Genomic DNA, 26,039 nt, shown 5'->3' on the forward strand with positions numbered 1-26,039 from the left:
TCAGACATATACTAGTTATTGCAAATAAGGGAAACCATGGGACCTATGTTTCTTTGGGCCTGGCTTACTTCACTTAATATAATTTTTTCTAGTTACTATAGCTAAGATATGGGAGCAATCCAGATGCCCCTCAGTAGATGAATGGATCAAGAAAATGTGGTATATATACACAATGGAATTCTATGCCTCCATCAGAAAGAATGTGACATTGCCCCATTTGTTAGGAAATGGAAAGGCTTGGAATTCTTGCATTTTCCTGGAGTTGTTTTATTCCCCTTGTGTGATTTCATGGGAAACATGATCGTCACAGATACTTAAAAAAATTGTTTTTTTTGTTGATGCACATTTTATCTCTGGCAAACACTATGTCTAGTTTATGAACAATTACCTTGGGGATTTTTTTTATCCAAAATTATCTTAATTATAAATTTGATATTAACACAAAAGCCAAAGAATTATGTGGATCTCTTGTATCACTTAAGCCATGGGGAGCTATGGAGTCATAATTCTTAACACAAAATATCATAAATTGTTTTTGCAGATTCACTGAACACATGAAACGTAATGTCTTTTTTTATTGGTTGTAAACACATGCCCATATCTAATCATTTCTTTCTCACTCCTGTTCTTCTGTTTTTTTTTTCTTGATAGCTTATTGCTGTCATGTTATTGTTGAATTTGTTTACCATGTTTTATTTTTATCTTTTTTAACCATAAATATGATTGCTCTATTTTTTTGTATATTCCAGATGAGTAAGGTTTCTGTTGTTTTGTTGTTTTGTTTTGCTGTTGTAACAATTGCTTCATGATTATGAGTTTGCAAACTGGAAAGAGGAGACTTGCAGGATACTGTATTATTTATATAAAAATGTCAAAAACCAAAGTTGTTTTATTTAAAAAAAAACACAAAAAACTCAGAGTCACACATCTTTAAGAAGTTTATGGGTTTTATATGTATGTTTCTGGTGACAAAACAATAGCCCAGACTACCCCGCTGTGCTTTTGTTTTCAAGTAACAAAAGCTAGGTGCTACACTGGGCTCCAACTAGGTCCTGTCCCATTTTCTTCCTGCAAGATATTAAAAGTTGAAAGGAAAGCAAGAATATGCAAATTCAAGCACAAGAGCTGTCAGACATTTGCCTCCTACACATGCACAGCCAGCCACATCTTCTTACATGTAATGATTTATCCGTGAAGTACGGAAAGAAGCGGAGGCACATAAAGTATTAAGTAACAGTGCACGAGTAGGACACCAAGAGTGCAGAATATGTTTGGTCAGGAAAATCCAGATTGCATTTTCTATTTAGGCTTTCATCCTCTATCTGCCTAGACCAGCCTGACTCCTCTTGTCAGTTTTTAAGACTTAGCTGGTTTCCTTTCAGAATAGAATTATAGAAGTGGAAGGTGAACAAATTACTGTTCATTATGACTTTAAATTGTAGTACAAAATGAACCTGCTATCTTTTGGGCGGAAGGACAAGATGGATAGTTGATTCTGTTGTTTAGCAGCTTTGCAAGTGAATACGTTGGGAATCCCACAACGTGTGGTCCAAGCTCCTTTTCATTGTTTCAGTTTGGAGGCAGAGTCATTGGTGATTTTTTTCCCCCTACCTGGCTCCATCTTTGCCAGTTGGAGGCTCCAGCTTGATTGTTGCCCCAGGCTAGAGCAGTGAGAGTCCACTCTAGTGGCTTCTGTGGAGTAGGGCTGAGGGAGGCAGGCAGTTGAGGGGAATGGCAGCTCTGAACGTGGCTGCTGTAGAGCAGCCTCATTTCAGTTCTTGCAGTTATTGTCTTCTCACCAGTTCTGTGAATGTCAGAATCTTCCCACTGTATCACTTTTCTATTATTTGCAATCAAAACCTGTACAAGAGAAAAAAAGACAATATGCCTTTCCGAAAAGTACTTGGGATGTTCAAATCTCCTGTCTTTGTATAGTTTGAGAACTCCTTTGAATTTTTCGGAGTAGGGGAGGAGGTGGTATAGTATGAGTAAGGGAAATTGCTGATATCAGTATTCATTTCAGTAAGACTATGGGGGCTGGGAAGATGATTCAGTGGTAGAGTGCTTGCCTTGCATGCATGAGACCCTGGGTTCGATTCCTCAGCACCACATAAGCAGAAAAGGCCAGAAGTGGCACTGTGGATCAAGTGGTAGAGTGCTAGCCTTGAGCTGAAGAGCTGAGGGACAGCGCCCAGGACCAGAATTCAGGCCCCATGACCGGCCAAAAAAAAAAAAAGCTAGATCCATGGATGCCTTCAATATTAATCTTCTAGAGGTTCCTGTACCATCCATTAGGCATTTGTGTTTTTAGGAGCCTCAGGGAATATAAATAAAACAGGTAGCCCAAACCATTTAAATATAACTTATGTTCTCTTGTTAGTCTTAATCTTGGGGAAGAAGGGCAGATTGTTTTTGCTAGAATTTATTTTTTATAAGTAGTTTGTGGCTGATAAAAGAAAAAGTTTATATTGCATAGATGATCTTCTCAAGTAGATTTGTCTTCTGTCTGTGTATTCAGCTTTTGCTTGTGACGTTTGGCAGTAGACAGAAAGTGCCTCTTTAATAAAGCACACCTTTAAATAACTCTCTCAGATTAATTCCAGCTTTTAAAGTGAGAAGATGTCTTGAACTACCACTGCTGCCAGCTCAGCTGTGGATCTGAAATATCCAGCTGTGCCCTTTCTGCCGCTCTCATCACCAATAACAGACTTTGCAATCAGAATCTGTCTGGCACGTGTGTTGATGTGTGAGGTGAGATAACATCTAACTCACTGTATTGGCTCTTCATGAGACCGTAGTAAACATTTGTCTTTGTCAGCAGTTAAAGCAGTATGGTTGGAGAATGCACAAGGATTACACACACATCTACCTGACATGCCTTTGTCTGGGTCTGTGTAAAGACTCATTTTCAAAGAGAAATGATTTAATGGTTAGGATAGATCAGTAGGTTTAAAAGTTTGGTTTTTTTTTTAATGTTCTCTCATGAGAAGACAAAAAAATCCATCTATGTTTTCACACAGTATCATCTTATGATTTCAATTATTATTACCTCTTTTAATTATTATTACAATAAAGCAAAAGGATTGCCTATATGTTATTAACCACCATTGGGATTTGTTCTATTACTTAAGATCTGTGATCAAATGGATGATGAACCTAAACCCTGAATTATCTTTAATTACACACTGCAAGAAAAATCCTGTTTGGTTTCACAAAAATCAGTGTTTTTTAGGAAAACACCATTCTAAGTCACAGATCTCATAAATAACCATGATCGTGATAATATTAATACTAATTGAGTAATTTGGTAACTATTTAGAATATATATGACTCCCAGCTATCCTAAGGGATGATACTTATTTTCTAGATAATGGCTAGCAGTAAACTCTTAACTTGTGCTATAGCACTCCATTTGAGTTCTGTCTGGCTCTGCACTGAAAGTCATGTACTTCCTCACAGGAGAGCATTGCTACCACATAGTGCCTTGGATGCTGGGTCAGACACCCAGTTTCCAAAGTTGGATTGGAAATTGTACTTGCAATCAAATGTTCCAAGTCCAGTAAAGGAGATGGACAGCCAACTGTACTTGACAGAACAATGACTATTGTAACTACAGAATAGAAAAGGTGCTAAGGGAAATTGAAGAAGGTCATTTAAACCAGAGGGAGAGTCCTAGAGGTACTGGTGGAGGTAAACACTGAACTGAACTTTGAAGGAATCTGCTAGAGGAAGATGGTTGGATGTGTCAGCAGAGGGAGGATTTTTGGATGACATGAAGGGGATTCCAGGGGGCCAAGAATATAGTGGGAAAATAACAATAAGAATTACTACTGTTAAGTTTTATGTGTTACATCCTGTGTTAAAGGCTTTGCAGACATTTCACAGAATCTCTAATAACAACCATTAGACACCAAAAATGACAACTAAGGCTGAATCTACTCACTTGCGTAGAGAATTTGGACATTATTTGGGCAATGGGATGGTTTTAAATCCTGGAAATGGATTTAAGTGCTGTTCTAGAAAGATGATAGCATTTTAGAGTTGAGTGAGACTGGAGCTAATTACACTGTAGTCGATATGGTTGTCCAGGGAACTGTGGTAATGTCCTGATCAGAAGCCTTAGGACTGAGGCAGGATGGGAAGTGGGGAGGGGATGTAGAGGCTGGGGTAAATGGATATACAGGATTGGTGACCAACAGAGTGTGAGAATGTGCTTCATCTTTATAGGGCCCAAAGATTGTTAAGTAAAGAAACGGAGTAGATTTCAATCATTAGGGACTAAAAGCAAAGTTAGCTCAATTTTTGACCCCCAGTTTTTGGCTATAAACCTCTTCATCTCCTGTTCTAAAAACACCAGTAAGAGAAAGACTATATTTTGTTGAATTCTTTCCTGGGGATTTTAGGGGAGACTTTAATCCATTTGAAGGTCTAAGCTACCTAGGGAGACTTGCTCTCTTTAAATGTTTTCATGTCCCGACTCTTTCCAAGTACATAATATACAGGAAAATGCCTTTTGTTTAATAAAAAAAGTTAAAAGCATTTTCATATTTTGATGTTCTTCTTTCTGTTTAGAAATGCTGTTCAGATAATGACTCAAAAAGAGGTCTGATACAAAATGTATTATTTTTTTTCTTTTACTTTCAGCTAAATTTGTATTTCTTTGCTCTTTAGGGGGAAAAAATAGTACATGATCTGAAACTGATGTAGGTGAAGTCCTGATTTGGAGATGTTTATAAAATGACAAAAGCTTGGGTTCTGTTATAGACATGCATGCCTGGGGATTTTATTGCCACTTTTATTGGATAAATTTGTTATTATAAAATTGATATTTAAAATTACACTTCCCATCTGACCATTACTAGATACCAATTCCATTTTAAAGATCAGACAGGCACGTTTGTTTTCCATTTAGCTTCCTCTTTTAATTTCTTCTTCTTTTTTTAATCTTGTTCTTGAGTAGATCTGAAATTCTGGATAGCTATGAGAATTAATTAGCTGGTACACACTCTAGCTTTTCAAACCTCACTTTGGGTTCATGTGAAATACCCATAAACAGGACTCATGGATGCCACTGCTGTGGGGGATGAGTGATGCAGACTGGGAGCCACAAGGCCCCAGGTCTGGCTCAGCTCAGCAGCACTCTCTTCCATTCAGTCTCAGATGTCTGCCCCTCTGCAAAGCCGGGAGGCCAATGTCTATAGCTGCTAGGCATGAAATCCCCTGCTTCTGTTTGTTTCTTTTGTTGCCACGAGTTAATAGGGACAGAGACAGGAGACAGCCCAGAACAAAGCAGAAATAATGGAGTATTTCACCCCAAAAGGGAATGTGGATTGAGAAATACAAAGGGTAAGGCAATGACAGACTTAGTTTCCTAAGGCAATGTGATGTATTGGCTAGAAGCTTCAGCCCTGGGACGATTCTGGGCCAAAGCCTTCATCTAGGAGCTCCTAGGAGCCCACATCACCAAAAGGTTTAACCTATCTTCTGTTAAAAACAAAACCAAAAACAGTTTATTGTTTTTTGCTTTGGAAAGAGCTATGGGATTTTTGACTTTAAAAAGGAGATTCTTCTTCCATCATGGGGACTAGTCTTCTGCTAGGCTGTGGCTAGCGATCAAGGACACACTTGATAGTACTCCATTGCTTTGCTTATTATTTCTGATTCTGTTGCTGTCATCTTGAACTTGTTTACACTCTTTTTTGTCATTTGCAGGATCCATTTGTTAGATATCACCACATCTGAATTTTTTTTCATGCATGTAGAAAGACATTCCTTTCACGTGCATTCCTGTACAACCTAATGTATTCTTGTATTTTTTCTCTGTATTCTCCCCAATACACCTTATTTATAGAGTATTTGCATTATTGAAGTAAAATTCACGTGCACAAATTTTTTTTTAAGTAGGAGAACTAGATGACTTTTCCAATAGAGATTTTAACTTACTGGTATAGAATCAGAACTCTCTAAGATCAGCATGGGCTTCTCTTTATACATGTATTGGCCTTCCAGAGGATTAAAAAAAAAAAAGAATGAAGCAAACATTGGAAGAGAAGCTAACAGCCCATTTCAGCCCATCCTCTTCTCTCCTGTTCCCTAATTCAGCCTTGGGAATTTTAATGATACTTATTTTCCAAATCTTTTAGCTTGGGAGTGGGGAGGAAACTCCATAGACCCCTTTCCTTAGAAGGAAAGGAACATTTGTTGGAAAACTAACTGCAGGTAAAAAGCAATTCAAAGATTTGCATCTTTCCCTTCCTTTGCTAGACATCTTTCTCTTCAGTTACACAGACAAACTTGCTTACTGGACTCTCTTCTTCCCAACAACAGAAACATCCCATTTTTGGGTGTGGACATATCCATTTTATGATATGAACCAGGGGTCTGGAGTAAAACAATCCTGACACAGACCCAGCTACGCAACTTACTCACCATCCTGGTATATCAAACATATGACTCTCTGCAAGGAATGGCTCTGAAGACTCTTCTGCATGTCAAAACTCTAGAAGTTAGTGGTCCATAATTCCAGGGGCTCAGAAAACATCTCTAGCACCAACCAGATCATCAGGGTTGAATCCCACTCTGTAGGAGCCATATCGTTATGTTTCTTGCTGTGTTGTTCTCAGGAAGAAGTGAACTGTTACACAAAAATCACTTAAATATCTGGTGCTCAGAAGTACAAGATGTCTTCAGATTTGTCTTCAACTAATGAGGACACCCACCCATCCTGAGGTCTCTTCCACAGAGCTCAGGCAGCAATGATGACTCATCCTGTAACACACTTGTTGTTTTAGTTGGGTTATATTGTCAAAAGACAGATCCATTTTGACTTTCATAGACTTGGAACACAAGTCAGATATTTTACATAGTTAATATTTTATATTTTATTCATTGAACTTACTTAGTGTTAGGAAATGCTTCTAGATACTAGGGTATGACTTGGTGGTAGAATGCTTATCTAGCATGGCTGAAGTCTGGGTTCAATTCCCAGCACTGCCCCCTCTCCCATAAAAAAATGAAGAATTCATCTTCATTGTTTTGTTTCGTTTGTTTTTTGCTAGTATTGGTGCTTGAACTCAGGGCTTTGGCTCTGTCCCTTAACTTTTTCACTGAAGGCTGACACTCTGTAACTTATCCCAATTAAACATACACACACACACACGCACGCACGCACGGGTGCGCACAGTGTGTATACTAATTGGGGCCTCATGGAATTTCCTGCCTGAACTAACTTCAAACCATGATCCTTTAGATCTCAGCCTCCTGAGTAGTTAGGAGCCACCACTAGCTAAAAAGTTTTAAAAGTGGGGGTCTTGCTTTTAGGTACCCACTCATATACATTTTATTAATCTAACAAGTATTTATTGCCCTACCCTTGCATAGAAAAAGACACAGCTCTCTGTCACAGAGTCCCCTGAGTTCTTGTCTGGCAAGACCCATATTTAAATAAGGAAGAAGCAGTGTGGGGCTTGGGCCATGGCTGTGTAGACAGTGTGTCTGTAGCGAAGTCTTGAAGCTGACGGAAGAAACATTTTTCCAGGAACTACACAGAGCTTCAATCAAATTGAAATCGTACTCAGAATAAAATCTTGTATTCATGATGAGAAACAGAGCATCAATTGAAACAAATGCCATGTCCCAAAAGGCTGGGAATTTCACGACACAGGCTGGTAGGAAATACTGGCAGAGCCGGGGCTGGTGCCAGAATGGGAGGCTTTTGATCAAGTTTCTCAGCCAGAAATATGTAGTGGCAGGAAAACTAGTCTTATTGCCCCGTTTTGATGCTTGGGCACCCTCAGAGATTGTAAAATTAAGGTTTATGAACCAGTAACAGCACTAAGAGCGGATATAACCTGGGTCTGTGTTCAGATTTCTATTATCTGATAAATCTGTAGTTAGAAAAAAAATATATGGTATGGCAGAGTTTTATCTGCAGTGTTAAAAGTATGGGTATGGGACCAAGAAGTGGATGTAAGGATTCATTCTCTGAGAGACTAGAGGAAGACTTTCCAGAGGAGGTGCCTGCTGCCTAGGCAGATGTTTGAATAGGGATTTGCCAATTCAAAGAAGAAAGGCCTTTCATTCTGAGTGTGTGGGACCTTGGTGCCGAGGTTAAGTGCTTGGACTTTTGACGGACTAGTGAGCAATGTAGGTAGCTAGAGTCATCAAGGTGGAAATGTGGAAGGAAATGTGTTATATAGTTGTATGCTCAGTGCTATACGGTACTGAGTTATTGAAAAGACATTTACTGAGGATCCACTGTGTTTAGTGTTCTGTCTAGCCTATGAAATGTTTCATACTGTCCCCAACAAAAATGGATGAATTTTATAAATGATATTGTTATCTTGCTTCAAAGTTAAATACAAACCTTCATTTTTACCTTTGCAAGTTTATCTTTTGTTGATTATGACTAATACTTCTGGTCACCTTCCTTCTTTATGCCAATATTCCTTATATTTATGCCTGTGCATTTTAGCTGGTTTATATTTTAGTTATGATTATGTGATTGGCTAAAGTCTACTACCCAGCTATCACTGGTGATTCTAGGCTTTGCCCTCACTCAAGACTTTGGTGCATCATTTTCTCACAGATGAAATTGGTAAAGGTTTGTGCATGCATTTTAAGAGAGAATGTCCCACGTCCTAACCAAATATAATAAATACTGTGGGTTCTTTCAAAAAGGAGTAAGTCATAATTGACCCTGTGGGAAAAGACTCGTGAAATGAAGTAATGTAGGCAAGGGATACCATGACCTTGGTTGCCCCCCAGAGGGTGTAATTACAATTCAGACAGGCTCTGTTCTTTATTTCCTGCTGCAAGCTAGGGCCAAGGGGTGATGTGTGTAGCATCTTGGGTTGAACTAGGGTGGGAAGTTGCTTGTGGAGGCTGCTGTGCACGGGTGTGTGTGTGGGGTGGGAGGTGCTCAGACTGGACTATATACTGCCAGGCATTGCCCAAGGAAGCTAATGAGCAGCCAAGATACCTTAGGAAAATGAGCATCATGATGAACAGTTATTTGCCTGTCTGGCGCCTTTCTTAGTAGCATAATGCATTGAATCCATGCCTCATAACATCCTCCTGAAGAAAGGAAGTGGCAGATAGTGTTAAACGTTACTGGTTAATCATGGGGAAACTGAAGCATGGATAGGTTTATGGGGTTTGAGTGGAGTCACACAATGCCTCAGTGTCTGGCCTGGGAATGAAGCCCGAGTTTGCCGCTCGCTGTCAGGACTGCCGACAGCATTGTGTCTCGTATTGTACAGCAGTGAAAAGGGCTTACTCTTCACAATGCCCGAACTGCTGTAGGCGACAAACACAATGAACTTTGGTACAGTATAGTCTAGAGGCCAAAACGTGTGATTTTAAGTAAATTGACTAGAAGAACCAATGCTTGATTAAAGGTTTAAAACAAACAAACAAACAAAAACAAAAATGAAACCTGCCTGCTGCGGGGGTGGGGAGAGCATATCTCCCAGTTGAAATGGAACACACAAGTTTTATCTGTTTGCCTGAAAAAATATGACACTTTTCCTTTTAACCATGCATTTATTTATTTATTTCCAACATTCCATGATTGATTTCAAATATTCTGCCTTGTAATAATCATTAATCACTAATAATCATGGTGATAATAATTAATAATCATTTCAATAACCTTACTCTGATAGCCAGGATTGTTTTTTGGTTAAGTGTTTTGCAGATTTTTCAGATTTAGTATTTTTCCAGAACTATGGGAACTACAGAGCCAGGAATTCAGGAAAGTGATGGAGGTATAATGAGGGAATTGTTCAGGTTGGAGGTCTCAGAATTCTATGGGATTGGAGTTAGAGGAGTAAAAATACCATCAGTGGGAAGTACATGCAGAGAGAAGAGAGAAGTAGAATATGAAAGAATCCTTCATGTCCATCCCAGAGGACCACCTGTAGGCAAGCAGGCTCAGGAAAATGATTTATATAACTAAAATGTAATTAACAGAGGCCCAGTCACCTGGCCAAAGCAGTTACCCTTTAAGAAAACCATTTTCTCAAGATCATTATAAGGTTTATTAGAGGGGCCATATTTCCCAGGAGAGGGAACACATGTTACCAGCCCCTATCCAGGTAGCTGGAGGTTCTTGGGGCTGGAAGTGAGGTAGGTGGGTATGGGCAGAGAATGGGAGTGGCCAGCTGTAGGGCAGGAACTCTAGGGCAGAGAGGAGCTCAGATATGGAGGAGCTGAGGACCAAAGGTGCGTATAATGCTAACAGATTCTCATTCCTATTTTTTTTAATGTCAGATGTATGTGGGTATTCTGAGTAAAGTAGCTTGTGTTACAGAGATTGATGAGTTTCGATATACAAAGTGTTTATACTTTGAATTTTAATGAGTCCATGGAGAGAAAATAGTGGAACTCCAGGCAAAAGTATGTTGACTGATATTGGTCTATGAGTAAATCAAACAAGGTGCTAGCAACCAATCACATGCAATTTCACTTTTGTACTTAGGCTTTATGATAGTTTCTGTTGGGCTAGTTCTTCTGCCATCCAGGAAATGGTCTGAGGAATGGTCTAGAGGAATTCTGGCACAGGAACTGAGTGAAGATGGTGGTCTCTGGAGCAGAAATAGGGCGTCTCTCAACTTTCCTCAAGAAAGATCAAAGCAAAACAATAAGGAAAGCCATATGAGTAGTGTTGTCTGTATTAGGAAAACATGGAAGATCTGACCTATGCAAGAATAACTGCTAGCTGATGGCCATCTTTATAAGAATACACATAGACCTTTCTCTAGAAAAGACTTCTTTATCCTGAGTCTGATACTTGGTTTTTGTGTTTTGTTTTTTTTTTTTCAAGGAAAAAAGGTTGTGAAAAGTTAGACAATGTGAGCCATTCATAGGAATCCAGAATGTGAAGTGTTGGCATCTAGAAGGGTGTTTATAGTTGCGATCATTAATCTTGTAGGAGAAGGCATAATGGGACTAAGTAAGGCCAAAGAAGAGCTACTGAGATGAATGAATAGGACAAGTTCATATATGGAGACAGACTGAAATAATTAGGACTCCTCAGGCTTGAAAAGACTGAGAAGGAAATGTGATTAGAGTTTCATAAATCCATGTAGAATATGGATCATAAAATACTGTTTACCAGAAGTCAGTAGAACCTCTTAAAAACTGAGGGAAATGAATTTAGGGGGAAAAAAGAAGCTCTAAACCTACCAACAAAGTAGATTTTCTACATTGAAGTAACTCTTTTGGGAACTAAGCTAACGCTGTCATTGACATGCAGTGGCAAAGCCAAAGGTTTCTCTTATTTTGATGTGATTTTTCTTAAAGTATTGGGATACCTAGAGAACATAGATCAAATATCTATTCACTTTTTTTTTCCTTAGGTAGAACTTAAATATCATTCATTTTCACCTCCACAATTATGTCTTGAGGGTAGTTTCTGTACTCTCTTCTGCTAGGCCCTGAGGATAATTGGATAAGGATGGTCGGACATGTTTCCCACAGTGTGGGGATAGTTAAGAAACTGTAATTGCCTTCATGATGAATTCGCAACCGTGCTGGGAGAGCTTGACACTAATTGTTATGAAGTCTTGGGATCAGAACTGTATGCCCTGGGGAAGGGTGGTGGTTAGGACTTGGCTAGGCCATGAGTTGGAATAGGAAAGAACATGGATAAGTACCTTGAATGAGATAGGTCAGCACTGTTCCAGAAGAAATGAGGGAGAGACAGTGGCATTGACTATAGCAGGTTATGGAGAAAGAACCTTGAAGGTTGGGCCCCAAAGTAGACAGAACTCAATGGAACAGATTAAGCAGATATAATCAGATTTTTTTTCATATTTTATATGGAGAACACAAAGTGCAAGAAGGAGTAAATATACTGGAACCAGTGGGAGGATGCTGATGGTTAGGTGACAGTAGCTTAAGCTGAAAGTTGACAAGTTTAGAGCCATTTCAGCTATAATATTATAGACCATGCTTGGTGACTAGACATGAGAAACAAGGGAGAGAATTACTCAAGGTTGACAGCTAATTAGGACTCAGATTTTATCTGACAGAAGAATCAACACAGGTTTTTCATAGGTCTCTTCCCTCATGATCCCCAGGTGACCCAGAAGTGAGTCTCTCCTTGACCACTGCCTTTCCCTTTCTTCCATTCTCTCATGAATCATTCAGGGCCTGAATATTTGAAGTTCTACAAAACTGGTACATGGTTGGCCCCTAGTAAATAGATGTGGAATAGATAGAAAGATAAAGCCCTAATGAATGAGATCTTATCTCCCAAATCCACTGATCTTTATTGTTATGCAGCAAATAAGTTTATTTGTAACCATATTATAGTTCGTAGCACCCTAAGGTCATTTGACCTGAAACAGAGTTTAGCAAAAGCAAATGAGGCAGAAATATGTAAGGTTCTAATGAGTTCAAATTTATGTACCTATTTTGGTGATTAAATTTAAAACCTTTTTATTTTGGGTTGACATCAAGAAGTTATAAGACATGGGGATGGGGGATAGCTCAATGGTAGAATACTTGTCTCACATGCATAAGGGTATGGATTTAATATCCAGCACTGAAGAAGAATTTGTGTGTGTGTGTGTGTACATACATGCATGTGTGCATGCATGCCAGTACTGGGGCTTGAACTCTTGCTTATCTTTTTTGCTCAAGCCTGGCACTCTACCCCTTGAGCCACATCTCCACTTCCTGCTTTTTGCTGGTTAATTGGAGATAAAGAAAATGGAATTTCCTACCTTGAGATGGCTTTGAACCAGAATCCTCAGATCTCAGTCTCCTGAGTAGCTAGGCTTACAGCTGTGAAACAGTGGTGTCTGGGCAATTTTTATTTTTAAATTTTTAAGAAAAGTGGCTAATTTTCTATGGACTTATCACTCATCTTCACCAGTTATTAACCATTTCCTGTATTTGATTTAGTGTAATCCTTACCAAATACAAATGGAGATAAGAGAGTTCAAGTTTTTCTGAGACAGTTAATTACAGATATCAAGACCCTTCACCTCTAAGTTCTTCAGTGTGTGTTTTCTCTGAACAATGATGTTTTTCCTTATATAACCACAGTGCAGTTATTTAATTCAGGAAATTTAACCTTATGCAACACCGTTATCTAATAGGCAGTCTATATTCAGTCCTTACTATTGTCCCAATAATGTCATTTTGCAGCACTTTTTTTCTTCCTGATTCAGGGTGTAATCTAAGATGTGTTGCATTTCATATTATGTCTTCTTAGTATTCTTACCCTGGAATGGTTCTTTTGTCCTTTCTTTGACTTTTAAGACACTGGTAAAAATACCAAAGAAAAAAAATGATAGGAAACAGACAAGGTGTCTTACAGGATGTTCTTTACATTGTCCTTTTCTGGGTTCCTTATGGTTAGCTGAGCTGGTACATTTTGGTGGGAATAATGTATGATGACATCATGTCCTGTCACAGCAGGAAAAGAGGCTGTGGCTAGACACATCTCATGACTGCGGGTGGTAACATTCATCACTTGGTAAAGATGATTAGGTTTCTCTCCTTTCAAGTCATGATTTTCCTCCTTATAATTAGTAGATTATTTAGTTACTAATAGGTTGTTATTTTTAATGTTGCTAACAATCTTACTTTAAAGAACCTCACTTTCTTCTCTCTTGACAGTGTTTTAGAGCACTTTGCTGCAAGGGACCACCACCTGCACGACCAGAATATGACCTGGTTTGCATAGGCCTCACGGGTTCTGGAAAGACCAGTCTGTTGTCAAAGCTCTGCAGTGAAAGTCCCGAGAATGTCATGTCAACGACAGGTAGGTGCCATTCCAAGAGTCTGTCCCTTCTTAATTCTTAGCCCCTTGCTTCTCTTTTTACTGGGCTATATATGTGACCCCTCCCCTTCCTACTAGTTGTAGTGCTGTACTTTGGTCTGTATATTTCTGTCAATTTTAAACATTCTATCTCATGTTCCAAAGAAGGGGACCTAATTAAGCATTAAATTACTATATCTACTGTCCCTCTCATTAGTCATTTCAGTAGTATAGAATATATAAAACTCAGGTAAATTAATTATAAAACCTGAAGTCTGGAACTCTGATCCTGTGATTCGTTGGTTTTATTTTGAGTTGTTTTTCCTTTTAAGTATCACTCAACCCTTTTTTTTTGGTTATGAACTCCCTATGCAACAGTTAGCACAGGGGCCACTGATTAGTCTTATGCTATTTTTTTAACTTAAAAGTCATAACCAGGCAATGATAGTTCATACCTATAATCCAGGCTACTAGGGAAGCTGAGATCTGAGGATCCTAGTTCAAAGCTAGCCAGAGCAGAAAAGTCTCTGAGATTCTTCTCTCCAATTAACCAGCAAAAAGCTGGAAATAGAAGTATTGCTCAAGTTGGAATGCACCAGCCATAGTGCAAAGAGAGTAATGGGAAGAACAAAGCTCAAAGAAAGGATTGGACACAGCATTTGAGGACTAGATTTGACCGAGCTTGAGGACCAATTGGCTTTGGAGAGTGAAAAACAAAAGTAAGGCAAGGATGATATAATTACTTAGGTGATGGGTGGGTGATGAAATTATTCTCCAGTGTTTCATAACAAATAGGAAAAATATTGATGAGCAGAGAAGCCTTACATGAATTCAGGTTAGATTTCTGCCACCAAGTAAATTCAAAAGGAAGTATAGGATTTGTGAACTTTATATATATTTTTAAAAAGTTAAAATATACAAGAACAATACTGTAAAGGTTATATGGGAAAAAGAGGTACACTATTTTAGGATTCTTAAACCATAATCAAAGTGGCATAATGACATTTGAAGTAGACTGATAATGTAGACTGCATTGTTTTTTTAGACTTTTTTTTTCTGCGTATGTGGTGCTGAGGAATCGAACCCAGGGCCTCATACATGCAAGGCAAGCACTCTACCACTGAGCCACCTTCCTTGCCCTGTAGACTGCATTCTTATACCTGTTCTAACTATTGCAATTACACTTTTATAAACAGTGGTATCTCAAATGAAATAACAGAGAGTTGTCAAAACTACTCAGTCCAAAGAAGGCAGAAAAAGAAATAAAGGGAAACAAGAATAAATGAAACAAGTAGGAAACAAGTAGCAGGACAATACGTTCAAACATCATCACACTCACATTAAATGTTAATGGTCTTAACTCTTCAATTAAGGAACTGATTTTTTAAGATACTTCATCTTAGTTCTAAAAATATTGGCTTTAGAAAATGGAATTTATATATAGACCAAAAATATTAAAAGATCAGATAAGATAGAATGGTTAAATTAATATCAGTTTGAATAATATTATGGATAAAGAAGCTCATTTTATAATGATGAAGGAATCATTTAATCAAGAGAATATTACAATATACTGAATATTTGTGTACCTAATATCACAGTTTGAAAATATATAAAACAAAAAACTGTAAAGTGACATAAACACAGTTGTAATTAGTTTATATTCTTTTGTTATTCAATAGAACTGAAAATATACGAAGAAAATCAGTCAAGATATAGTAGGCAGGGGCTGGGAAGATGGCTCAGTGGTAGAATGCTTGTTTTGCATCCATGAGGACTTGGGTTCGATTCCTCAGCCCCACATAAACAGAAAAAAAAAGCTGGAAGTGGTGCTGTGTTTCAAGTGGTAGTGCACTATCCTTTAGCTAAAGAGCTGAGGGACATCGTCCAGGCCCAGAGTTCAGGCCCCACAACCGACAAAAAAAAAAAAAAGATATAGTAGGCATAAATAACACTAAAAGTCAACTTTACCTGATTAACACTTACAGCATGGAGCCAGATACAGAAGACATTCTTTTTAAGTACCCATGGAACATTTACCAAGTTAGATCACCATCTAGTGTGTAAATGAGCCTCAATAGATTTTAGATGGACTCAAGTCTTACTAAATATGTATTCAAGCTGCAATGAAGTTCAATTCAAAATAATTATGAGAATATTTCAAAATCCCCAACTATATAGAAGCTTCTTGAAAATTTATGAATCAAAGAAAGAATCAAAAGGTAAATTGTATCAAATGATAACACAGTTTATCACAATTTATTGTAAACTTCTTCAAGCAGAACTTGTGTGTATACAGCTATAGCAGTGAATGCCTAAAGACACTGAAAGAGAAGAATGGGTTAAATCGAGGTAAGCAGAAGGAACCAGATCTGCTTAGAAATCAATGAAATAAAATGAACAACAAAGAAGATAAGTGGAGCCAAAAGCTTATTCACTTTGCGAAAGTGAATTAGATTGATAAAACTCTAGCCACACTGATCAGGAAAAATTAAAGGAAGACACAAAATGCCAATATGGGGAAGGAGAAGAATGACATCAGAAGATCTACAACTTCTAAGTGGTTAATAAGAGAGTATTATGACCAACTTCTGCCAATAAATTTGACAACTTTGATGAAATGAATAATTTTCAAAAGAAAATCTTTTCAGTCTTATTTGATAAGAAATAGAGAAGCTTGATAGATAAATATCTATTAAAGAAATTGAAATCATAGTTAAGGAAACACTTGAAGGTCTGGTTGGCTTTACTGGCCAATCCTACTAAACATTTTAAGGAAAAACACAATATCAATTCTCCATGATATCTTCCAGAGAAATAAAGAAGAGGGAAATCTTTTCCTCTGCTTTATAAAACCAGCACTAATCTGATATTAAAACAAGGCAAAGAGATTACAAGAAAACCATATATCAGTAGCCAATATCTCTCATGGGCACCATGCAAAAATCATAAACAAAAATCTAGCAACCCACATACAGCAAACAACCATAGTAGCACAATATTCCATAAAGTGGTGAATTCATTTATATCTATCTAAGGAACACAGAATTGGTTTCCTTAAAAAAAAAAATTATCTGGGGCTGGGGCTGTAGCCCTGTGGTAGATCATTCACCTTAATATGTGCAAGATGCTCTGGCACCATCCACTAAAATAATAAAAAGGTCAATTCACAATACCAATGAACTAGAAAATTATATGATCATCTCAAGAGGTCACTGAAAAATCCAACAGTAATTTCTGAAATTCTTCACACAGTATAAAAGAATTCCTGCAATGATGAAATCCTATCTATGAAAAATTTTTTCACTGTTGTCATAGTAGTGAAAGATAGTGAAAAGATGCTTAGATCAGGAACAAGACATGGATGACTCTTCTTCCTCCTTCCATGCAACTATATAATAGAGATTCTAGCAAATGCAGGAGATAGAAAAAAAAATGAAGTGAAGTAACACCATCCATTTTGGAATACAGTAATTAATATTATCACTATTTGCTGGCAACATGATCATCAACATAAAAAATTTAATGGAAACTTAAGACTGATAAAACTCTACCCATGCTGATCAGGAAAACTGGAGATAATTAATGTGAATTAGATCTGATGCTTTTAGAGATCTGAAAGGTGACTTAGGATATAGCTCTTGCCAATGATTTGGAGAATGTTGCCCTTAAAATGGAAGAAGATAGGACGCATTTTACATTCTTTAGACAAAGTTTGAGTTTGTTCATCTAGATGAACAAATTATCTGAAAATCTGAAGATGGAAATGACTGATGTTCATATGTAAATGATGATACTTCAGGGTGGAAAGTTATCAAGAAGTGGATGTAATCAATTGATGGGAAAGTAGTTTAAGAAAGTAAAGCTTGTGCTGGGAGGTAAGAGAAGGAAAAGTTTGAATAAAAAGAGAGAGAGAAAGTACAAGATCAGGGAGAGGATGTTTTGTACTCAGATTTGAACTCCGGGCTTTCTGCTGGCCAAGCTGGTATGATACCGCTGAGCCACATCTCCAGCCATTTTCCATTGGTTATTTTTAGGATACAAGATAGCTTCCCACTCTGGAGTGTACTTGAGCCTCAGTCTGCCTACTATTAGAGTTTTCCATTGTTGCTAGGATTAGAGTCATAGAACAAGTCATAAAAGTAAGATACAGGGGGCTGGGAAGGTGGCTCAGTGGTAGAGCACTTGTCTTGCATGCCTGAGGCCCTGGGTTCGATTCCTCAGCACCACATAAGCAAAAAGAAAAAAGCCGGAAGTGGCACTGTGGCTCAAGTGGTAGAGTGCTAGCCTTGAGCTGAGCTGAGGGACAGCGCCCAGGTCCAGAGTTCAGGCCCCACGACTGGACCCCCCAAAAAAGTAAGATATAGGAAGTGGCTATATAAAAATTTGGAATCAATGGAAAGATAAAATAAAAAATATAAATGTAAACAGAAAATACTGTTGGGACTGTTTGAGTCAAGTATTACAGACAAGAATTTATGGCTATCATATTTTGAAAATTCGGTCACTTTACACCTAGATTCAATTTTGTTGAGTCTGCAAAGAGATTTTTCATAAACAGAATAATGGTCAGGAGATAATGGAAAAACATTTTGTCTTTACCAGAAATTCATCTTTATAGGAAAAAATATATTCATTTTGTACTTAAATATACTATCTTTAGGTAAGACCCAATACAGGTAAGATGATAGTGGAGAATACATGTAGCAGGGGCGCACAGTAATTGTTACTGTCCCTTTTCTGGGAAGCAGTTCCTCATAGAGATCAAATACACAAACCTAGCAATGGTGCCATTGGCAGTTTATCACCAGCATGCAACTTAAAAGAAGTTATATGCATGAGGCAATAATTCATTGCAACATTTTGTATAATAAGTAAAACTTTAAAGCAACATAAATGTCCTACAGCAAGGAAGTTTGTTAAATAAATTATGCAACCTCAATTGAAGTGATTATAGATTGTAAAATGTATACCGTGTTATGTTGAAGAAAATGAAATTTGCAATCATTTATAAAAATCAAGTCATGGAAATCTATTATTTGTATAAAAACTAGAACAGAACACGTATAAATAATAATATACTTTGTTGATGTGGTTAAATTATGGTAAGATTTTCTTCTTTTCAATTATCTCCCTATTTTTTAATGTTCTGAGAGTATAAAGCAATTTATGTATTAGCTTGTTGGGAGCTCCAAACAATTAAGACTCTACTGTTAGAGTCAATTTCTTATGAAATGAAAACATTGTAAGCCAGGAGGCTACTGGCTGTCTGTAATCCTAGTTACACAGGAGGCTGAGATCTGAGGATCAGGACTCAAAGCTAACCCCAGGCAGGAAAGTCCATGACACTCTGATCTCCAAGTAACTACCAGAAAAACCAGAAGTGGAACTGTGGCTCAAAGTGGTAGAGTTCTAGCATTGAGCAAAGAGCTCTGGAACAGTGCCCAGCCCCTGAGTTCAAGTTCTATGACCATTAACACCACCCCCCTCCACCATTGTAAAAAGAATATGTCCATTTAATTTCAGCAAAGTAAGAATTCTTGTCTTTTTTTTTAAGGCAGAAAAGGAATCCAAAGTTTATTTCAGCAATTTTTCATATTTAACATAATTTTCTAAAGAAGCTTAAGTTATCAAAGCTAACAAGTCTTCCAAGGGCTGGGAAGGTTGGCTCCATGGTAGAGCGCTTGCCTTGCATGCATAGGCCCTGGGTTCAATTCCTCAGCACTACATAAGTAGAAAAAGCTGGAAGTGGTGCTGTGGCTCAAGTGGTAGAGCGCTAGCCTTGAGCTGAAGAGCTGTAGGACAGCGCCTAGGCCCAGAGTCCAGGCCCCACAACTGACAAAAACAAACAAATAAACAAACAAAAACAAGTCTTCAAAGAACAAGACCTGCTGGGAAGCCTGTTCTTTCATCTCCAAGAAACAAAAAAGCGAAATTCAGTTTGGGGTGAATATTTTGTATACACGTGAGGGATTTATTGATAAGAAGAGTTGTTTATAGATTTCATGAATATTCACTTCCTACCTGTTTTATGAACCAGAGAAATGGAATCTAAAGGCAAAGGATAATATATCGATAGAACATAGAGAACAACATAGAGAAAACTCAACACTTGGAATTTTAAAATGTTGAAAATATCTTTAAGGATATCTATTTCTGTGCTTGAAAAAAATGTCAAGTAGTATGTCACTCAGTTAAAATAGAAAAAAGATCCTGACAGTTTGAAAGAATGACAGAAAGTTCTTGAAAATTTGAATGAAGCATTTAAATAACTTCAGTATTAGCTGCATATGTGTTAAGTTAACCAGAGAAACAAGTTAGAAAGTCAGACTTTGGTATCTGTGAAAGGATTGTGTTTTGCAAATGCCACTAGATTAAATTTCCTTGTATGATGTTGAAATCACATTTAGAAGAATTTCTGCTAGGTCTTTGTCCAAACATCACAAAATTACCATGGCATAAATAAGGCTCTTGGGCCAGGTCAAGACCACCAGATCTATGGAATGTTTTTCAGCAGTTCTTAAGAGTGACCCAGGAATTTCAGAAGCATAGATCAAGTATCGATGTGCATGTGTGCAGACTTGGTGGAGGGAGCGAAGAGGACTCAGTGTGTATGCCCAAGTAAAACATTCATGTGTTCCACATGATGAACAAAAATAGACTAACCTTCTTCCCAAAACGAATTTTGTTACAATTCCAGGAATGCTTCCCCTGCCTGAAAAACTTCAAATCCATCTCGTCTGTGTTACAGGTTTTGTTGGATTTAAGGATTGCAAAACAAAGACTGAAAGGCTATGCAAACAGTTATTTCCCTAAAGAGTTACTAACTCATATATTTATTAAAATTTGTGGGGTTAAATCTTCAGGGAGATTTTAGTATTACTAATGTAGCTTAGGTAGGCCAGGAAAAAATGAGTGCGTTAACTTCGGCTTCCACCTTCCAATTGTTTGAACAGAGCCCAGGGAGACCTACCCTTGCAGCCTTCAGCCAATACTGGAGGCCATTAAGGGTGGACTCACTTGTTGCTGTTATTTCTGCCTTCTTTCTTAATATAAATAATGGAGCCCTAGTTCTAGAGGAAATCTTTAAAAAGCTAACCCAGTTCACTCATTTTGTAGAGAGGAATTCAAGGCCAAGATAATAAAATATTGTCACTAGGAGTCTAAGCTGTATGGCTGAGACTGCTAGGCATGTCTCGTCACATCCACATACTTACACCCAGTGGAGATAACCAGAGGACACTCAGTGTTTGAAGAAGCAAATGATAATCAGACATTTTTCCCTTCCCAAGTCCCTGGCTCTATTAGTGATATATTAAAAGGGACTTGGTCAACTCATGCTATTATTTTTTCATTCCACTAATAAGAAAACAATATTGTGTGGACCTGAGTCCACTTATTTGGGTTCCTCCTGTTGACTTTTTTTTCCAAACAGAAGGGAAAATATCTTAGTGAGTTTATGAGGTGCATATGTTGCCCAGTAAATTCTAGCAGTGTTTAAGCTCAGCTGGCTTGTTGATGCATGGTAGAGGCATAGCAATGTAGAGCTGTAGTGTCAAGACCTGAGTTCAAGTTTGAATATAGCACTTAATACTTTTGATGAGGAGATTAACCTCTCTGTGCTTCACTTTCTTCTTGGGACACTAAATCTGGAATGGTTATTAGGTTCTTGGCAATACTGAGATCTGTTCATGTGGCCAACACTGGCATACAGGAATCCTATACACCACATATTCTGAATCCTTGAAGTTTAGCAGGAGACAGAAAACAAATGAATAAGTGGATCTGTAGTTAAAACTGCAAACACATGGAAGTACTGAGTGCTAGAGGGCATGGATTCCAAAAAGTCAGCTGTGTTCAAGGACACAAAGAAAGGAAGTCTTCCCTGACAAGATCTCCTCCTCAAAGTCACAGCTTTCTCAAAGTCTGAATTATTTATCTCTCTTGACCTCCTTCAGTCCAATGGAAGGGAATAAAATACAATGTGATAGTTGCCCTTCTGTTCAATTAGAAGTGTTGCTTTACATTTTTAGTTCTATTGAATCTTTGCAAATACTTAGAAAAGAAGTAGTGTTTCTCTTCTGTTATTTTGTGGACCACGTATCTAGACTTTGTTCTATCAGCAGTTATTACTAGAGCTGTACTTTAAAAATAATATGGAGAGAGCATTATGTAAGACGTGTATACCTTTGTGGTATAAATCTAGCCATGCATGTTGTGTTTGGGAGAAAGCATTTATGAGTATTCTGCTGAAACATTTATATGCCTATAAATAACTTTGCTAGGTTACTTTGCTTAGCATGAACATTGAGGAGATTTTTGGAGTCAGTTTATTATGAAGATTCTTCAAGGATTTAAACACAGTAATGGTAATATAATCTGCCTGTTGAATTAATAAATTTCTGAAGTCTATTCTGCTTATGGATGCAGCCATTTCTGGAAGGATATTACTTCTAGTTCAGTGCCTGCATATTGTCAACTTTTGAGAATAATCAAAGTTGATTAGACATTGTTATTGTGCTCTGTCGTTTTCTCTTTCAGAGCTGAGACCTGTCCTCCATCTCTGGAAAAGCTATTCTGAGTTGTCCTGAGCATAACCACTTGATAAACTGTTTAGTATTTGCAGAGAGGATTTTGTTTCCAGGATTTTGCAATCATTGCCTTTAGTCTGTATAATTCTATGTGGGGTAGGTAGATAAATTTAAGCATCCAAGTGTCCTGCAGGCGAATTTTGGCACCAGCAAGGATATTGTGATTGGCACTGACTTTCTCATTTCCCAGAGGCTAGACACCTGGAGAGACTTTCCTTCAGGCCCAGGTAAATGCCAGTATTTCTGCCATGTGGGTCTACTTCACGTTCTTCCTGCTGTTGCACTAAGATCCAGTGACCTTATGAATCATGAACTGTAGTGCTGCACTGACTGGGTCAGTCAGCATTAAGGAAGGGTGTTTTCTGGAAGATTCTCCAAGGGTCCAATAAGCATTTACTTTGTCTGTAGCAAATGTCAACTATTGACACCTCCACCATACCAACCTTTTTTTGTTTGTTTGTTTATTTGGGTCTGGTTGTGCTGAACTCTAGGCCTGGGCGCTGTCCCTCAGCTCTTCAGTTCAAGGCTAGTGCTCTACCACTTGAGCCACAGCGCCACTTCCGGCTTTTTGCTTATGTGGTGCTAGGGAATCGAACCCAGAGCCTCATGCATGCAAGGCAAGCGCTCTACCACTGAGCCACCTTCCCAGCCCATACCAACCTTTTTTGAGTCTTTTAAATTTTTTATTTAAAATTTTCTTAATCTCAATAAATGAGATATGAGAAGCTAGAATTTCTTCTTAGGAGTTTGTAACATATGCCCTTACTCATCTTACATATATATATATATATATATATATATATACACATACACACACACGTATATGTATATATACATACGTATGTATATATATGTATGTATATATACATACGTATGTATATATACATACACATGTGTGTATATATACACATATGTAAGATGAGTAAGGGCATATATGTGTGTGTGTATATATATATACATATATAAGATGCATAAGGGCATATATATATATATATATATATATAGTGATTAAATTTTCACCAAATAATCCTTGATTAAAGTGTGGTGCCAGCAGATATGAACTATGTGTTTGTTGTTGGGTCTGAGATACTGTAATAGACATAGAACGCACTGCCTTATCCTGGTAACAAAGCTGTGAAGTAGATGCTGTCATCACAGATGAGAAAGCCATGGCCAATCAGTTGCCAGTGACAGAACTTACAGTGGACAGGGCTAGAATTTCAACCTAGTTCTATCTGATTCCAGACTCAGTTCTTCAACCATTGCATAACACTGCCTTACACCAAGGCTAATGGACAATTTATTGAAGTGTTAGGGCAACACGTAACCATGAAGTGCAAAAGAGGAGCTTGACTAAAAAGGCATATGGGGATTTACTTTTCTATAGGCAAAGCTAAAGCATGAAAATTAATTGTGCATATCTTTTCACCTTCCCAGAAACCTATCACAACTTGTCTCAAATGAAAAGTTCTTATATATTTGTCTTTATCATTAATTTCTGGGGAAAGGACTGTGATGATTCATCATATGATTGTACCTATTAACTCAGGCTTAAATCCTAACATGAAGTGAGTGGTTCAAAACTACTGAATAACTAATTAACTTTTAAAACTTAGTGGGACTTTTAATCTGAACAGAAATGCATGTCCTTAGCAAAACAATCAAAAGAAACAAAAGAATCCCCCTTCTATTTCAAGCTTTCTCCTGAGTCATTACTAGTTACAATTTCACGTGGCTCCATTCAGAATTATTCATTGTGTCTGTTTGTACATGTGTAGATGTAGGTGTGCATACATATTCAAATGCTGCAACTAAATTGGTTTAACTTCATTGGTAATAATTATGTCTAAAATACATGTCTAAAATACATGATTAATCATACTATGATATGCTCTGAGTATATAATTTTATAATCTAAATTTTGTTGAAACAATTGTCTTAAATATGGAACCTTTTTGAGAAAAATAGATGTCCCTAAAATAATAGCATAGATATAATAAAACTCTAAGATGGTTACAATTTAAGTATCTTAAACCCTGGAATTGCTGATAATATGTTTTGTATTTGTATATATGTGTTTTATATATATGTATATGAGGAAAAAGGGAAAGACATTAATTTTACAAGATCTAAAGGTTTCTATAAGTTTAATATTAATATCACTATGCTTCCAAATATTTTTCTTATTACTGATCACATTTTAGTCCATATTATGCATAAAGAATAAGGCACTATGTTTAAATAAATGGATACAGTGCTATTTTGGTGCAACATATACTGGCATTTTCACAAGCAGAGATGTTAATGGGAAGTTATTACCTTACCTTAGAAAGTACATGTTTCTAATATGCATGTTGGCTATAGGTTATGAAAAGCAAATCTTAATCTGACATATACTGGAAAAGAATATGAACATTTAATTGTTTTGAGTTACAAGTTAAGTTGCTAATTCTTATGTGTTTGCTTTTTAATTTTAGGTTTCAGTATAAAGGCAGTACCATTCCAGAATGCTATCCTGAATGTAAAAGAACTTGGAGGTATAACATTTAACATCCTTTCTATGTCTGATCTTAACTTCACTAATTGGGTATTAATGTATTGTTACATGTAATTTAAACAGTATGATAGTTTATCCCCCAAAATTGATTTTTACTTGTTATCTTGCTAACATATTTTCTCAAAACAGTTCCTTCTCTTTACATATGCTTTAAAAGGTGTTGAAGAGTCCTATGATAAACTTTGCTGTCTCTTACATCAATCAAAGAACTACACTAATGGCAATTGATATGGCAATTGATTGGTTTTATTTATGCAAAACTATTCTTGGAATGAAACATATCAAGAGAATTTTCGTGTCATTAAATATAAACAAGGCAAAAAATGTGTTTTAGTTTACATTTATACTCAAATTTGATTAGACTCAATCTTTTTAGAATGTATTTGTTCTGATAATAAATCTTTGCCATTGGTTGTTTTGCTGGCCAACCACATTTATTGGATAGGCTGTACCCCAAAGCATGCATCATTCAGTCTTTCATTACACTCTGTCTGGCACTTTTTTTTTCTTGTGTTTTATGTCAGTCAGGGTCTTAACCCATGTAAATAGATTAACAAAGAAATCAGTCAATTCAGTGAACCTACTAAATTCTCTAATGGCACAGGAAAATGGCAAGTGCTTGCAGTTCTGTAGAGTATGGATGAGTTTAATGACTGAGAAGAAAGCTCCCTTCCATCTCTTTAATCACTTTGTGATATTGACCTTACCCTGTTTTGTTTTGTTTTGTTTCTTTTCCTTCAAGGTCATTCTTACTATGACCTATTTTTAGTGTGATAAAATTCAAACACCAACTTCATGCCATTTTCAGTGTTTTGTACTTTCTTACTTTTATTCAATAAGTATTGTCTGAACTTTTCAGGGATCTGTTTTCAGGGCACTATGGTCTAGGACAGTCTTGCTTCTTTTAGTTTGTTTTATAGCCACCCCTGGCTTTTATAACATTAATACTGAAAAGCAACCAGGAATTATAAATTCTGATTTTTTCCTTTCAGTTTCTTTTATTATTTTTACTTTAGAAATCATATTACATGAATATACTTACAATAACTTTTCATGTAAAAAAATTTAAGAATATTTTATTAGACTGTTTTAATACTTCTTTGGTTTGTTGTGGCTG

The 26,039-nt window shown here is 37.2% G+C and overlaps 1 protein-coding gene across 1 annotated transcript in view; it reads left to right on the forward strand.

Moving 5' to 3' along the window:
- Positions 1-26,039, forward strand: part of Arl15 (ADP-ribosylation factor-like 15) — a 375,540-nt gene that overhangs the window by 118,929 nt on the left and 230,572 nt on the right. The window contains exons 2-3 of the mRNA XM_013018657.1: positions 13,633-13,777; positions 24,843-24,902. Of these exons, the coding sequence (XP_012874111.1) occupies positions 13,633-13,777; positions 24,843-24,902 (205 nt within the window). The remainder of the gene's footprint in view (positions 1-13,632; positions 13,778-24,842; positions 24,903-26,039) is intronic.

Source organism: Dipodomys ordii, unplaced genomic scaffold, assembly GCF_000151885.1.
Source record: "Dipodomys ordii isolate 6190 unplaced genomic scaffold, Dord_2.0 Scaffold41, whole genome shotgun sequence".
NCBI classification, from domain to species: Eukaryota; Metazoa; Chordata; class Mammalia; order Rodentia; family Heteromyidae; genus Dipodomys; species Dipodomys ordii.